At 47.0% G+C, this 15492-nt stretch overlaps 1 protein-coding gene across 1 annotated transcript in view; it reads right to left on the bottom strand.

Moving 5' to 3' along the window:
* The window catches only part of TPRA1 (transmembrane protein adipocyte associated 1), a gene marked incomplete at its 5' end in the record, with an annotated part of 49108 nt that extends 39408 nt beyond the window's left edge, over nt 1-9700 (bottom strand). The window contains 2 exon segments of the mRNA XM_082265953.1: nt 9521-9568; nt 9571-9700. Coding sequence (XP_082122079.1) covers nt 9521-9568; nt 9571-9700 — 178 coding nt within the window.
* Between the last annotated feature and the right edge of the window lie 5792 nt (nt 9701-15492).

Below are 15492 nucleotides of genomic sequence, written 5' to 3'. Positions count from 1 at the left end.
TCCATCCGTCCTGGGGATCGGATCGGATGGGATGGGATTGGATGAGAGCGGACAGGTGGTCCGCTCTCATCCGATCCCCCATAGAGAGCAGCGGGGGCTGTGACAACTCCCTTTCCGCACTGCTGTCATCCGCCGGCTCAGCAGGGATCGTAGATCGATCCCCGCTGAGCAGCACGGATCCGCCTACAGAGGCGGACCGTGTGAAAGAGCCCTTACAGAAAACAATATACGAGGGTATAAAAAAACAAAAAAAAATTTTCCACACTTTTTCACATTTTTATTTTTAACTCTATTAACCACTTAACCTCCGGAAAATATACCCTATTTTAACTGACAAATGTGCAGTTTTGCAACGCTGTACCCAAATTAAATTGATGCCCTTTTTTCCTCACAAATAGAGCTTTCTTTTGGTGGTATTTGATCACCTCTGTTTTTTATTTTATTTTTGTGCTATAAAACAAAAAAAGAAGAACGATAATACTGAAAACAAAGTTTTTTTTTTACTTTTTGCTATAAAATATATCCAATAAAAAAAATGGAAAAAATGAATTGTTTTTATCAATTTAGGCCAATGTGTATTCTGCTACATATTTTTGGTAAAAAAAAACAATAAGTGTATATTGTAGAGATCGACCGAATATCGGCAACACTGATATATTGGGGGGGGGGGGGGGCGATATGCACTTTCCCCAAAATATCGGAATCGGCCTCTAAAGTTACCGATATTGCGGAAAGTGCTTGTACCGGAGTGATGGCTGCAGCTAGAGGCATCACCCCGGTACCGGCGTCCATAGCCGATGGTTGGCTGTCTTGTAATGACAACCAATGTGGCTGATAGAAACTTTTAAATACATAAAGGGAATCAACTGGGTAAAGGAGGAGAGCATATTTAAAAGAAGAAAAACTACCACAAGAGGACACCGTTTTAAATTAGAGGGGCAAAGGTTTAAAAGTAATATGAGGAAGTATTACTTTACTGAGAGAGTAGTGGATGCATGGAATAACCTTCCTGCAGAAGTGGTAGCTGCAAACACAGTGAAGGAGTTTAAGCATGCATGGGATAGGCATAAGGCTATCCTTCATATAAGATAGGGCCAGGGACTATTCATAGGATTCAGATATATTGGGCAGACTAGATGGGCCAAATGGTTCTTATCTGCCGACACATTCTATGTTTCTATGAGAAGCCGCTCGGCTGTCATTACAAGGAGTGGGAGGGGACGTCCCCCCCCCCCACAGCCTTCGGCGCCTCGCCTGGGTCTCCCGTCCCAGCCTTAAGCTGGATACACACTATACAATTTTCTTTAGATTTACCAAAACCATAGAATATGAGGTCAAATCTGAACAACTTTCAATCTGTATGCAATCAGACATGCCCTTGCTCTACAGCTGAAGGTAAATCTAAAGGAAATCTACCAACAAAAGTTGTATAGTATGTATCCAGCTTTAGAGTAACAAAGAAGAAGGGTACAAAGTTTATAGCTCTTCCAACGGGAGGAAAGAGATCCACATCCTCATGATTTGAATAAACAAAGGTTGTATTCGTTGTAGTCATCCCAGAGCCGGATAGGATCAGGTGCAGAGGGGTGGAAGTCTGCCAGAACCCCAAAGGGCAATACCAACAGATAGGAAAGGAAGCAGGAGCTTCTTCGTGATAACAGTAGGCTTGATGTCACCCTCACATGCATAATGTATGGGTGCATTGCATTCTGGGTTGGTTCCCAAACAGTTACAAATATTATCGAGGTCCTAGAATGATGAGACGGCTCGTTACACGTAAAACAAAAATTTACGCATAATTATATAATACAGTAAAACCTTGGATTGCGAGCATAATTCGTTCCGGAAACATGCTTGTAATCCAAAGCACTCTTATATCAAAGCAAATTTCCCCATAAGAAATCATGGAAACTCAGATGATTCGTTCCACAACAATTTATTCATAAGTCCTTCAGTTTATAGTCCATATAAAAAGATTATAGCATTGCGATAGGTTGTGTAACCATAAAACGTCCATCCATAAATAGCCGCTTCCATAAGGGGATTAGAAGCAAAATCCAGCAGGAGCTATAGAGTATCAAAGAGAAGAGAGGCGCCTCTAAGTGTAGCAAAATGGTTCCATTTAATGAAGGTACAACATTTAGCAACTCACATGGTTGATGAATAAAACAGGCACATCTAAGTATGCAGGCATCCGGGGTAAAGCTGTCCACAAAGACTATCTTCTGCACCGCCGGCTGCCAATCTGTAATCCTGACCGGGAAGACCACCCTGCAGTAAAGCGATCTGAAAGCGAGGGGCAGCATGGAAGGGATGACGTAGATGGCTGTGCAGAGGATGGTCTATGTGGACAGCTTTACCCCTGATGCCGGCATCCTTAGATGTGCCTGTTCCAATCATCAACCATGTGAGTTGCTAAATGTTGTACCTTCATTAAATGTAACCATATTGCTACACTTAGAGGCGCCTCTCTTCTATTTTATACTCAGCTGTGACTTGAGGCTACTTGTATATCAAGACATCGCTTGTATATCAAGTCAAAATTTATTTGAAAATTTTGCTTGTCTTGCAAAGCGCTCTTAAACCAAGTTACTCTCAAACCAAGGTTTTACTGTATTCTGAAAATACACCTTAAAGTCTGTAAAAAAGAAAATTAAAAGTCAGAAGCTACAAATACCGTAGCTATTGACTTTTAATATAAGTCCAGGGATCCTGCGATGTCGATGTCAGCACCCCTAGCTGATCCGTCCATTGGCTCCGGGCGCTCCGGCATCTTCACTAAGGGGAACAGGAAGTGTAGGGTGCAATCAAGCGGAGCTTCCCCTTTTGGGTCGAGCTCAACTTTAATGTAGATGTAAACTAAAATCACTAAAATCTGTGTTTTTAATATTTGCAATATTTTAAAGTGGAGTTCCACCCAAAAGTGGAACTTCCGTTTTAGGTACTAATAACCCCCTGACATGCCACATTTGGCATGTCATTTTTTTTGGGGAGGGGGGGGGAGCGGGTACCTAGTTTTGACAGGTACCCGCTCCTCCCACTTCCGCTCGGATCGCCGCAGCACCCTGAACGGAAGTTCTCCTCTCCCCCTCCCTCCCTGCAGTCTTCTGGGACATGTCAGAGGTCCCAGAAGATTGCCGGCCAATCAAGACACGCAGCGCAACTCGCGCATGCGCAGTGCGTACCCGGCTGTGAAGCCGCAAACTGTCACAGCCAGTGCCCACACCAGTGATGCCGGCGCCGCCGAGACCAGAGGGAAGAGGATCGAGGCTTCGGGCGGCCGCATCGCTGGACCGTGGGACAGGTGAGTGAAAAGGCTGGAACTCCGCTTTAAGTAATCCTTGGTGATCCCACCATGGAGGTCCTTGTTTAGGCACTTCCTGGTAAAGGCTGACAACGTCCAGTCTCTGTCTCCCAATTCTGCGCCTGTGTTGTCATCCTGTCACAGGGGTTTCCAAAAAAACAGTATGCAGCCATGGTCCACTGTTTTCACTATTAGGAAACCTTAGAATGGTCATGCAGCCATCGCTAAAATCGGTGCTGGGACAAGGCCATCCAGCGCCCAGGGCAAAGATGCCAAACTGCACTCACCCCCCTTACCTAAGAGTTAAGGTCAGGGCGCCCACATCCCTGCAAAAAATCATTGCACCCAAGGAAGCCGACCCTCCTGCCCACCCCTTGTCCTGGCCCTGGCTGAAGTGGTGGCAAAGAGACTGCAGGGTATCACAGTGTCAAGATGCAAAGGATGTAAAAAGCTCTAAGTGCCGGTTCACATTTGTGCAATGCAGGAACGCTGCAAATATACAGCGTGTTCCCGCATCGCATCCGCACCCCTGGCAGTTCACACTGCCATAAGTGATACGCTGGGGGTGTCAATTGAAAGTGGACACCCCCAGATCAGATCGCATATCGCAGTGCGATCTAAAAGTTCGCACAGAAGCAGATCGCACTAGTGTGAACCACCATGCGATCTGATTCTGCTGCGGACCAAAAAAAGGGTCCCGTGCGTCTTTTAGTGTGATTGTGGTGCGAATTCAGCCATACAAACTGTATGGCTGAATTTGTACCGCACAGAGATCACATGTCATTTAGGAGCAGTGCGCTCCTTATAAACCTCTTTGTCACACTACTCTCTCCTAACAGCATACTTCTTGACAGCACATGATCTGATTGGCAGCTTGTCCTGCTTCTTTTTCTCACACTCCAGCCCTGCTGTACAGGAGCTGATGAAGAAAACGACAAGAGAAGGGCGCACCGACCTTGTGCATTACTACTAAAAAAGTTTATTACAATCAAAGAAGGTAGCGTACAATATACTCACAAACATAGGATATGTACAAGCATGTAGGAAATGGGAACTGCTCGCTTCCAGGACACTTCTCTACTGTTGGGTAGTGTGATGGCGCCCTCACAACCTTGTATGGCTTACGCGTTTCGAGGGAGGACCCTCTTCCTCAGAGCCAAAGTTGCCACTGACCCACCATACTCTCTCAGGAAGTTATACAGCCAGTATGCACCGCCCACACCACCCCGCCCCCCAAAGACCGCTCCATTTGTCCCAAAAACCACCCAGATCGTTTACCTTTCCGCACACCACTTGAGCGCAGGAGAGATACTGTTTTTTGTACAGGAGCTGATACCAGGTCCGATTCAGGTACTTACACTGCTTGTAAAAATACATTTAGGCTACGTTCACATCTTGGCGTTGCTATTTACAGGCGTTTTTTAGGCGTTTTTCAGGAGTTTTTAGGTTGACAAGTGACCAATGGAAAAAAAGAAAAACGCCTGTAATCTGCCCAAAAAGAAGCTCATGTACTTTTTTGAGCGTTGGGCGTTTTGCTTAAAACGTCAAAACGCTCAGATGTGAACAGGGGCCATTGAAATGATTAGGATTTATCTTGTTGGGCGTATTTTGAGCTGATCCTAGAGCAGAAAAACGCCCCAAAACGCCTACATGTGAACTTAGCCTTAATGACATAATAATGACAGAACTGAATTCATTTTTGGCCTTTAGAGTTCAGCTATAAAGTGTGACTAAACCCACCATAGTAAAATCAGTGCGTATATGCAGTAAAGCATGCTTGTTATACCTCGCTGTGGAACCCAAGGGGTTAATCCTCTGCATAGTGTAAAAAAAAAGGCTGATTAATCCTGTCTCCTCTGATCCTCCCCTTCTTTCACTGTCCCCATAACATGCCCAGATAAGGCAGAGTTAGTAGAGTCAGGCTGCACATGCTCAGTTTGGTGTGTATTAATAAAGAGTTTTTTTTTTTTTTTTTTCATGTGAAAGTGCTTGTGATCAGCACAGGGCAATCAGCACTGTCCAGACAGAGGGTCAGGGGTCATGTAGCCTCAAAGGACAGTCAGAGGAGAATGAAAAAACTCCTCCTACAAGCTTTAACCAGACACTGATAGAAGTCACAAGACTGCTATATACTAAAGCAGCTTTGATTTGCTAAAATAATTGCATTTCCATGTTCTGTGTACTGTGGGAGAGCAGATATAGTGAATGCAGGCTCCTGGGGAGAGCAGATATAGTGAATGCAGGCTCCTGGGGAGACCAGATATAGTGAATGCAGGCTCCTGGGGAGACCAGATATAGTGAATGCAGGCTCCTGGGGAGACCAGATATAGTGAATGCTGGCTCCTGGGGAGACCAGATATAGTGAATGCTGGCTCCTGGGGAGACCAGATATAGTGAATGCTGGCTCCTGGGGAGACCAGATATAGTGAATGCTGGCTCCTGAGGAGACCAGATATAATGAATGCAGGCTCCTGGGGAGACCAGATATAATGAATGCAGAGTCCTGGGGAGACCAGATATAGTGAATGCAGAGTCCTGGGGAGACCAGATATAGTGACTGCTGGCTCCTGGGGAGACCAGATATAGTGACTGCAGTCTCCTGGGAAGACCAGATATAGTGACTGCAGTCTCCTGGGGAGAGCAGATATAGTGAATGCAGGCTCCTGGGAAGACCAGATATAGTGACTGCAGTCTCCTGGCGAGAGCAGATATAGTGAATGCAGGCTCCTGGGGAGAGCAGATATAGTGAATGCAGGCTCCTGGGGAGAGCAGATATAGTGAATGCAGGCTCCTGGGGAGAGCAGATATAGTGAATGCAGGCTCCTGGGGAGAGCAGATATAGTGAATGCAGGCTCCTGGGGAGAGCAGATATAGTGACTGCAGGCTCCTGGGGAGAGCAGATATAGTGAATGCAGGCTCCTGGGGAGAGCAGATATAGTGAATGCAGGCTCCTGGGGAGAGCAGATATAGTGAATGCAGGCTCCTGGGGAGAGCAGATATAGTGAATGCAGGCTCCTGGGGAGAGCAGATATAGTGAATGCAGGCTCCTGGGGAGAGCAGATATAGTGAATGCAGGCTCCTGGGGAGAGCAGATATAGTGAATGCAGGCTCCTGGGGAGAGCAGATATAGTGAATGCAGGCTCCTGGGGAGAGCAGATATAGTGAATGCAGGCTCCTGGGGAGAGCAGATATAGTGAATGCAGGCTCCTGGGGAGAGCAGATATAGTGAATGCAGGCTCCTGGGGAGAGCAGATATAGTGAATGCAGGCTCCTGGGGAGACCAGATATAGTAAATGCAGGCTCCTGGGGAGAGCAGATATAGTGAATGCAGGCTCCTGGGGAGAGCAGATATAGTGAATGCAGGCTCCTGGGGAGACCAGATATAGTGAATGCAGGCTCCTGGGGAGACCAGATATAGTGAATGCAGGCTCCTGGGGAGACCAGATATAGTGAATGCAGGCTCCTGGGTTTTACGTTTCAGTTGAGATAAAACATGGCAGTAAACAGTCATCAGGCGATGTACACTGGAATGGTTTCTATTTCATTGTCTGTGACCTCGCTGGGGGGGGGGGGGATTTATAATTTCCTGTTCTACTGACCATAATCATATGACAGGAAGTCAGAGCAAATCTCACTGACTGCAGAAAGCATTTAAAAATCAGGAGTTGCTCTTCAACTTTTGAAATCCAAATACACATCAACTGACACTGTGCTGTCTATTTATTAATGTTTTCACACAAGTTTCGGTGTTCACCCAGGATTCACACATTTTATTAACTGGAAAACGGTGTAAATCGTATGTGAAAACAATTATAAATAGGTTTTTCTCAGGATAAAAATAAAACTATTTTACATGGGGACTGATTTCTAAACTTAGAACTTCCATATGCAGATGATGGGATTCCCCTCCGTTATTATTGTACTTTAGTCTGGGATGAAGAGTGAAAGCAGAAGTCATCAGAGAACTGAAAGAGAAACGGCTTTGTGTCGTGAAAACCCCCTTTCATATAAAACAGGTAATTCAAGTAAACAGGAAATAAGAAAAACAACGTTCCATTGTCTGACAACACATCCATCACTGATATAATAGCACACCATAACCTGGAATGATGAGGGCTGGATACAAGGTGGATGATAACCAGGAAGAGAATGAAATATAAATCATCTCACCTAGAATCCCGGAGACACAAGATTCTCCTCCTACACTCCCATCCCCCCACCCCATAGACAATATACTTTATAGGGGGGCCACCAGACCTCCACTCCTCTACATTACACTTCTCTACGCTCTATAACCGGCCATACATGGATCAAAATTCAGCTGGTTCCTTTCCATCCATGTATGGGTGCCCAGGTTGTACAAAAGTCGATCTATCAATAGATTTCTGTAATCTGTACAATCAGCTTGTTGGGTTTTTCCCGATCAATCCATCCCGCTGGCTATAGCCAGCAGCACTGATCGTTGTATTATGGCGGCGAGGAAGGCTCCCTGCCCGCAGAATACAATAACACATCGAATGTGTGGATTGGAAGATCGATCTGCTGGTTGAATGAAAAAATTAATGAAAGGGCAGCCTAATAGACTATTCCCACACTAGTCTTCTCTATATCTTCCCCCAGTCCCTCACTAGTCTGATCCATGGCCCACTCAGTCCCACAGCCTTTTCTTCTTTTCCCCTCTTCTCAGTCCCTCACTAGTCTATGCTGTACCTCTACTGCCCAGACACCCCTGATCTACTCTACACCCCCAGATCCCCCTGACCTCCTCTACACCCCCCTGATCCCCTCTACACCCCCAGATATCCCTGACCTAATCTAAGCCCCCAGACACACCCCCCCACCTCCTCTATTCCCCTCAGACCTCCTCTACACCCCAAGATCCCCTCTACACCCCCAGAGCCCCCTGATCTCTTCTACACCCCCAGAGCCCCCTGATCTCTTCTACACCCCCAGAGCCCCCTGATCTCTTCTACACCCCCAGAGCCCCCTGATCTCTTCTACACCCCCAGAGCCCCCTGATCTCTTCTACACCCCCAGAGCCCCCTGATCTCTTCTACATCCCCAGAGCCCCCTGATCTCTTCTACATCCCCAGAGCCCCCTGATCTCTTCTACACCCCCAGATCTCCTCTACACCCCCAGAGCCCCCTGATCTCCTCTACACCCCCTGATCTCCTCTACACCCCCTGATCTCTTCTACACCCCCAGAGCCCCCTGATATCTTCTACACCCCCAGAGCCCCCTGATCTCTTCTACACCCCCAGATCTCTTCTACACCCCCAGAGCCCCCTGATATTTTCTTTTTTTTCTGATCTCCTCTACACCCCCAGATCTCTTCTACACCCCCAGAGCCCCCTGATCTCTTCTACACCCCCAGAGCCCCCTGATCTCTTCTACACCCCCAGAGCCCCCTGATCTCTTCTACACCCCCAGAGCCCCCTGATCTCTTCTACACCCCCAGAGCCCCCTGATCTCTTCTACACCCCCAGAGCCCCCTGATCTCTTCTACATCCCCAGAGCCCCCTGATCTCTTCTACATCCCCAGAGCCCCCTGATCTCTTCTACATCCCCAGAGCCCCCTGATCTCTTCTACACCCCCAGATCTCCTCTACACCCCCAGAGCCCCCTGATCTCCTCTACACCCCCAGATCTCTTCTACACCCCCAGAGCCCCCTGATCTCTTCTACACCCCCAGATCTCTTCTACACCCCCAGAGCCCCCTGATCTCTTCTACATCCCCAGAGCCCCCTGATCTCTTCTACATCCCCAGAGCCCCCTGATCTCTTCTACATCCCCAGAGCCCCCTGATCTCTTCTACACCCCCAGATCTCCTCTACACCCCCAGAGCCCCCTGATCTCCTCTACACCCCCAGATCTCTTCTACACCCCCAGAGCCCCCTGATCTCTTCTACACCCCCAGATCTCTTCTACACCCCCAGAGCCCCCTGATCTCCTCTAAGCCCCCAAACCCCTGATCTCCTCTACACCCCCTGACATCCCTGACCTCCTCTACAGCCTCAGACTCCCTCTACACCGCCAGATATCCCTGACCTCCCCTCCACCCCCAGATATCCCTCTGACCTCTCCTAGAGCCTCTCTACCCCCCCCAATATACAATGAGACCCCAGAACTCCCCTATGTCACCCCGCCCCTCTCATGTCCCCGTTTTTCCTCTCCCTGGTGGACATATAATCCCCCAAATTCCCGATTTGACCCACCTGTTAGTCCGGGGTCTTCCCCCGGTATCCGCCCCCCTCGTCTGTTTATCCCTGGGATCTTCTCTCGGCGCTGATCGATGACTCGGCGCTCCTCCAACAGCCCTGCCGATCTCCGACCGATGGATGAGGCCGCTTCCGGATGACAGAACCCAGAGCAGGACACGTGACCAGCACAAACATCCTCCCTCCGGTGATGACAGGATACAAACTGATACAATGTAACCGCCGAGCTCATTCCATCCGATCCCAGAGCTCTGATCATGTGACAGGGCAGCCAGAGGATCTCAGATCGTCTCTTTCATTTAACCACTTGCTTACTGGGCACTTTTACCCCCTTCCTGCCACAGCAATTTTCAGCTTTCAGCGATGTCGCACTTTGAATGACAATTGCGCGGTCATGCAATGCTGTACCCATATGACATTTTTATCATTTTTTCACACACATAGAGCTTTATTTTGGTGGTATTTAATCCATTTTCTATTTTTTAAACTGGAAATTTTTAAAAAATAAAAAGTTTTTCTTAGTTTCTGTCAGTAAATTTTGTAAATAAGTAATTTTTCTCCTTCGCTGATGGGCACTAATAGGCTGCACTGATGAGGTGGCACTTATGGGCACTGATGAGGCGGCACTGATTAGGTGGCACTGAGGAGGAGGCACTAACATCCTGCAGTGATAGGTGGCACTGATATGCAGCACTATGAGCACTGATAGGCGGCACTGATGGGCACTGATTAGGTGGCACTAAGGAGGAGGCACTAAAATCCTGCACTGATGGGTGGCACTGATGGGCAGCACATATGAGCAGGCACCGCACTGACGAACGCTGACTGGCATCACTAATGGGCACTAATTGGTGTCACTAATGGGCATTAATTGGGGTCACTGATGTGCACTGATTGGTGTCACTGTTGGCACTGCTGGGGCTTTACTGTAAGTGCCCTGATTACCTGTCCTGTTCACCCCTTCAAGGAGGAGCCGCTGACCAGATCTCCTCCCCACACACTCTGACAGAATGAGCCGAGAAGCACTGATAAACGTCAGTTCATCAGTGGCCATCTTTACAGCCCCATCAGTGGCCACCAGTGCAGCCTATCAGTGCCCATTAGTGGAGCCTTTCAGTGCATCATATCAGTGCTGCCGGATCCGTGCAGCCCCATCAGTACAGCTTATCGGTGCCCCCTCATCAGTGGCCATCAGTTCCCACCAGGGCAGCCTATCAGTGCAGCCCCATCAGTGAAGCTTATCAGTGCTGCCTCGTGCCCATCAGTGCAGCATATCAGTGCTGCCTTATCAGTGCAGCCTCATTAGTGCCCATCAGTGCCATTTATCAGTACCCACCATTGCCGCCTCATCAGTGGCCATTAGAGCAGCATATTAGTGCCCATCAGTGCAGCCTATTAGCGCCCATCAATGCAGCATATCAGTGCAGCCCTATCAGTGTAGCTTATCAGTGCAGCTGTATCAGTGCCCATTAGTACAGCCTTATGTCACTGGATTAGTAAGATTACTCCTTTATTTTCAGATATTTGGACATGTGTTTGCTGCCACTGATTGTAATTTTAGGATTATTTCACTTATTTGGCTAATGATTAGGAAGTCCAGAGTCATTATACAAATAAAATAAATAATCAGTGGAAGGAAACACAAGTCCAAATATCTGATAAGATCGGAGAGATCTTACTAATCCAGTGATATATTGCGATAGGACATATGAGGTGAGCAGGTCCAAAATATTATTGCAATCATATACAAATGAAAGTCTTAATTGTATCTGATGCAATTCAATATTCTCACTCACGGACAAGGATGTTTAACCACTTGCCGACCAGTCACTGGGACCGTACTGCGGCAAAGTGGCTCGATTCTGTCCAGCGACGTAGACCTACGTCGCTGGACTCCTCCCCTTGTGGGCGGCGCTCGCACGCCGCCGGAGGCTCGCTCCCGCTGTTTTCAGTCAGAGCGGGAGTCGGGCCAGGGGAGGAGCGGCGGCGATCGCCGCTGCTCTTCCCTGATCGTCGGGGAATCGAGTCTGGAGATCCACCCGCTTGTGTAAACAAAGCGGGCGGATCTCCTAAGTGACAGACAGTGACAGATTGCAGGGTTCAGCATAGCAGCAATAGCTGAACCTGCGATCTGTCCCTGTGTCACTCAGTCACCTCCCCCCCACACACGTCAGTAAGCACCAGGCATACATTAACCCCTCCCTCTCCAATAAAATTAACCCCTTCCCTGCTAGTGTCATTTTACAATAACATATTTATAGCACTGATTACTGCAGTAATGTCACTGGTACCCCCAAAAGTGTCAAAAATGTCAGTCAAGGGTCCGATCTGTCCACCGCAATGTAGCAGTCCCGCAAAAAAAATCGCAGATCGCCGCCATTACTCGTTAAACACCAAAAATGACAGAAATCTTTCCCTTAGTTAAGGCCCGTACACACGTACCGATTGTCAGCCGTAAAGATTCGGCCGACGACCGATCGGCCGATTGTAGGCTTGTTAGTATGATGCTTCCAACAGCCGACAGCGCATTTTCGGCCGAACAGAATCTGTCGTGCAAGCATTAAAATTTTTGTTGGCCAACACCAGAACGGCCGATTGTTCGCCAGTCAGTACAGATTTCGGCCGACAGACAGCAGATTTGCAAGACTGGGAATGCTCAGAAAAGAAAAAAGACAAGGAAAGTTAACCATCACATGACATCACTTCTGCAGGCGGCTGTTGTTGGCCGACAAAATTCGTGTGCAGTCTTCAACAGAGAAGACAGCCCTCGGACAAAAGACGGCCGATCGTTCGGCCGACGATCGGTACGTGTGTACGGGGCTTTAGTAAACGCAATAACTTTTGCGCAAATCAATCAAAATACGCTTATTGTGATTTTTTTTTTTACCAAACATATGTAGCAGAAAACAAATTGGCCAAAAATGTAAAAATATTTTGATTTTTACATTTTTTTGGGGGGAATTTCATATAAAAAAATGTGAAAAATATTGTTATTTTTTAAAAATTTACGCTTTTATTTTTTTGTTTATAGCGCAAAAAGTAAAATTCACACAGGTGATCAAATACCACCAAAAGAAAGCTCTGTTTATGGGGAAAAAAAGGATGTAAATTTTCTTTGGGTACGGCATCGCACGACCGCGCAATTGTCAGTTAAAGTCGCACAGTGCCGAATCGCAAAAAGTGGCCCAGACGTAAGACAGCAAAATCCTCCGGTGGTAAAGTGGTTAAAGAAATAAAATTATATTATTGACACGATGCCTGCCATACCTGGGGGGGCAGAGGAAAGTAGGCGGAGCATTATGCTGCAGTGCCACACTTATTAGTATTGGTGGCCGTCAGGCCAGTTGTATTAAGTGTGATCGGCGGCCTGCGGTCTGTCCGAATGTCCTGACTGACCGGTATTATCATACCGGCAGGTAGTAGTGCGACCGCTTTATGGGGGTACCAGACTGATTTGCCTCCTGGACCCGGCCCTCCAGCCCAATTTGCCCCATAAGACTGGCCCTATACTACAAGTGTAGCGCAAGCCTGTGGGGACCCTTTTGGTGCGGGTGCAGCTTTTTTGCTGCCCCCCCTGCAAAGTGCCGCCCTAGGCCTGGGCCAAGAAACAGCACTGAATATAGATATTTTTGGCCATGTAGACATACTATTGCACACGTTTTGTTTTTCTTCTTATTTTTATATTACAATTTCACACTTTACATTTCCCAAAAAGAAAAAGTTGGGTCACTGTGTAAATTCTACATAAAAACAGAATGCAAATATTTGAAACTCTCATTAACGTGTATTTTATTTACAATAGAAAATATATTAAATGTTGAGGCCCTTTTCACACTTGTGCAACTTGTCCTGCGACTTGGGACTGCAAAGTTGCATGACAAGTCATACCCCATGATTTCCAATGAGTATCAGTCATATCTGTGTGACTTCAAGTCTCAGCGACTTCAAAGTAGTCCCTGCAATACTTTGGTCCGACTTTGATGCATTTTGAGGTCCATAGAAATAGGCATTGCTTCAAGTCCAGACAAAATTGCGGCAAAAAAACTGTGGTATAATTGTGCTCTCCCTTATGGGTATCCTCTCACCTTATACAATGTCATCTTGCATTTATGTTTGGTCAATAAGCGCTTTTTAGCCTCTCCTGGGCTAGGGTGTAAGACCCAGGGCCGGACTGGGAATAAAATTCAACCCTGGAAATAATTTCATACTAGCCCCATAGCATAAACGATGCTCAATTGGTACTAAGGGGTCCAAAGTGTGCAAAGAAAATATCCCCCACACTATTACACCACCACCACCAGCCTGAACCATTGATACAAGGCAGGATGGATCCATGCTTTCATGATGTTTACACCGAATTCTGACCCCACCATCTGAATGTTGCAGCTGAAATGGAGACTCATCAGACCGGGCAACATTTTTCCATTCTTCTATTGTCCAATTTTGGTGAGCCTGTGTAAAAACTTGGGGGTAATTTCTGCGCTAAAAAATGATAATAATGAATAAATTGTGATAATGTGTATAAAGCAGCTAGCACATGATCCACAGACAGCGATCAAAGACTAACAATAATAACAAAAAGTGCAGCGCTAAATATAAATAATAATGAATACAATGAAAAGGAATTCATTAAAAAGATGTAAAAACGTGGAAAAAAAGGGGGTGACCCAAAAAAGTCCAATATAAAGCAAATCCAGAAAAGTAAATGTGAACCCACAGAAAAGTCCAATATAAACCAATCCAGGGAAATGGATGTAACAATGATCTTTTCTTCCTGTGACACCCGGGAAATGTGCAAAGTGGGGACACCACAGTGTACTAGTAAGAGAAGCAGCTTACCAGAAAGCGATGGCTACTCAAATGAATGAGACAGCCTCGCCAGACAGAGCATATATCTCAGGACCTCCAAAAGACTATAGGTAGTGCCAAAGAATGATAAGGTTCCTCAATGCAGCTCCATAGTGATCAGATGGGAGTATGAAAGAAAGCAGCACACAGGACCATAGCGTAGTTCCGTATAAAACAATGGTAAGATTTATTAAAAGAAATACTCACATGGATGCAAACAAACAGGCACGGATAAAAGAGTGGCTAGGGATTCGATCGCGGCGTCCCGCATGTATCCTAGTCAGCACATACAATAGTAGCCGGCTCGTAGAAGGGGCGTGTGGACGTTGCGTCTGGAGTCGCCAACGTTTCGTCATCAAAAGACGTCGCATGTGTACATGGTAGCCTCAGTTTCCTGTTCTTAGATGAGAGGAGTGGCACCCACTGTGGTCCTCTGCTGCTGTAGCCAGGGCCGGACTGGGAATAAAATTTAGCCCTGGAAAAAATTTCATACCAGCCCCATAGCATTATTATAACGGCCCAACAGCATAACGCCATTATTTTCTTGTTCATAAAAGGGAAAACCATGCATTTTAAAGCAAATTTGAAGAGTGTACTGTACATAGATAGGATAGATATGAAAGCATATAGGGCTTTATATACTGTATAAAAGAGCAAATTCTAGTTAAAAGTGGTAAAAGTGCGGACATGGTAAAGGAGATGTCATAGGCTGTGTGGACATGGTACAGGAGATGTCATAGGCTGTGTGGACATGGTACAGGAGATGTCAGGGGCTGTGTGGACATGTTACAGGAGATGTCAGGGGCTGTCAGGGGCTGTGCGGACATGGTACAGGACATGTCAGGGGCTGTGCGGACATGGTACAGGACATGTCAGGGGCTGTGCGGACATGGTACAGGACATGTCAGGGGCTGTGCGGACATGGTACAGGACATGTCATACGCTGTGCGGACATGGTACAGGACATGTCAGGGGGTGTGCGGACATGGTACAGGAGATGTCAGGGGCTGTGCAGACATGGTACAGGAGATGTCAGGGGCTGTGAGGACATGGTACAGGAGATGTCAGGGGCTGTGCGGACATGGTACAGGAGATGTCAGGGGCTGTGTGGACATGGTACA

This window comes from Pelophylax lessonae (assembly GCF_965119305.1).
Source record: "Pelophylax lessonae genome assembly, chromosome: 8".
NCBI lineage: Eukaryota > Metazoa > Chordata > Amphibia > Anura > Ranidae > Pelophylax > Pelophylax lessonae.
This window is presented reverse-complemented; position numbering and strand designations above follow the sequence as displayed.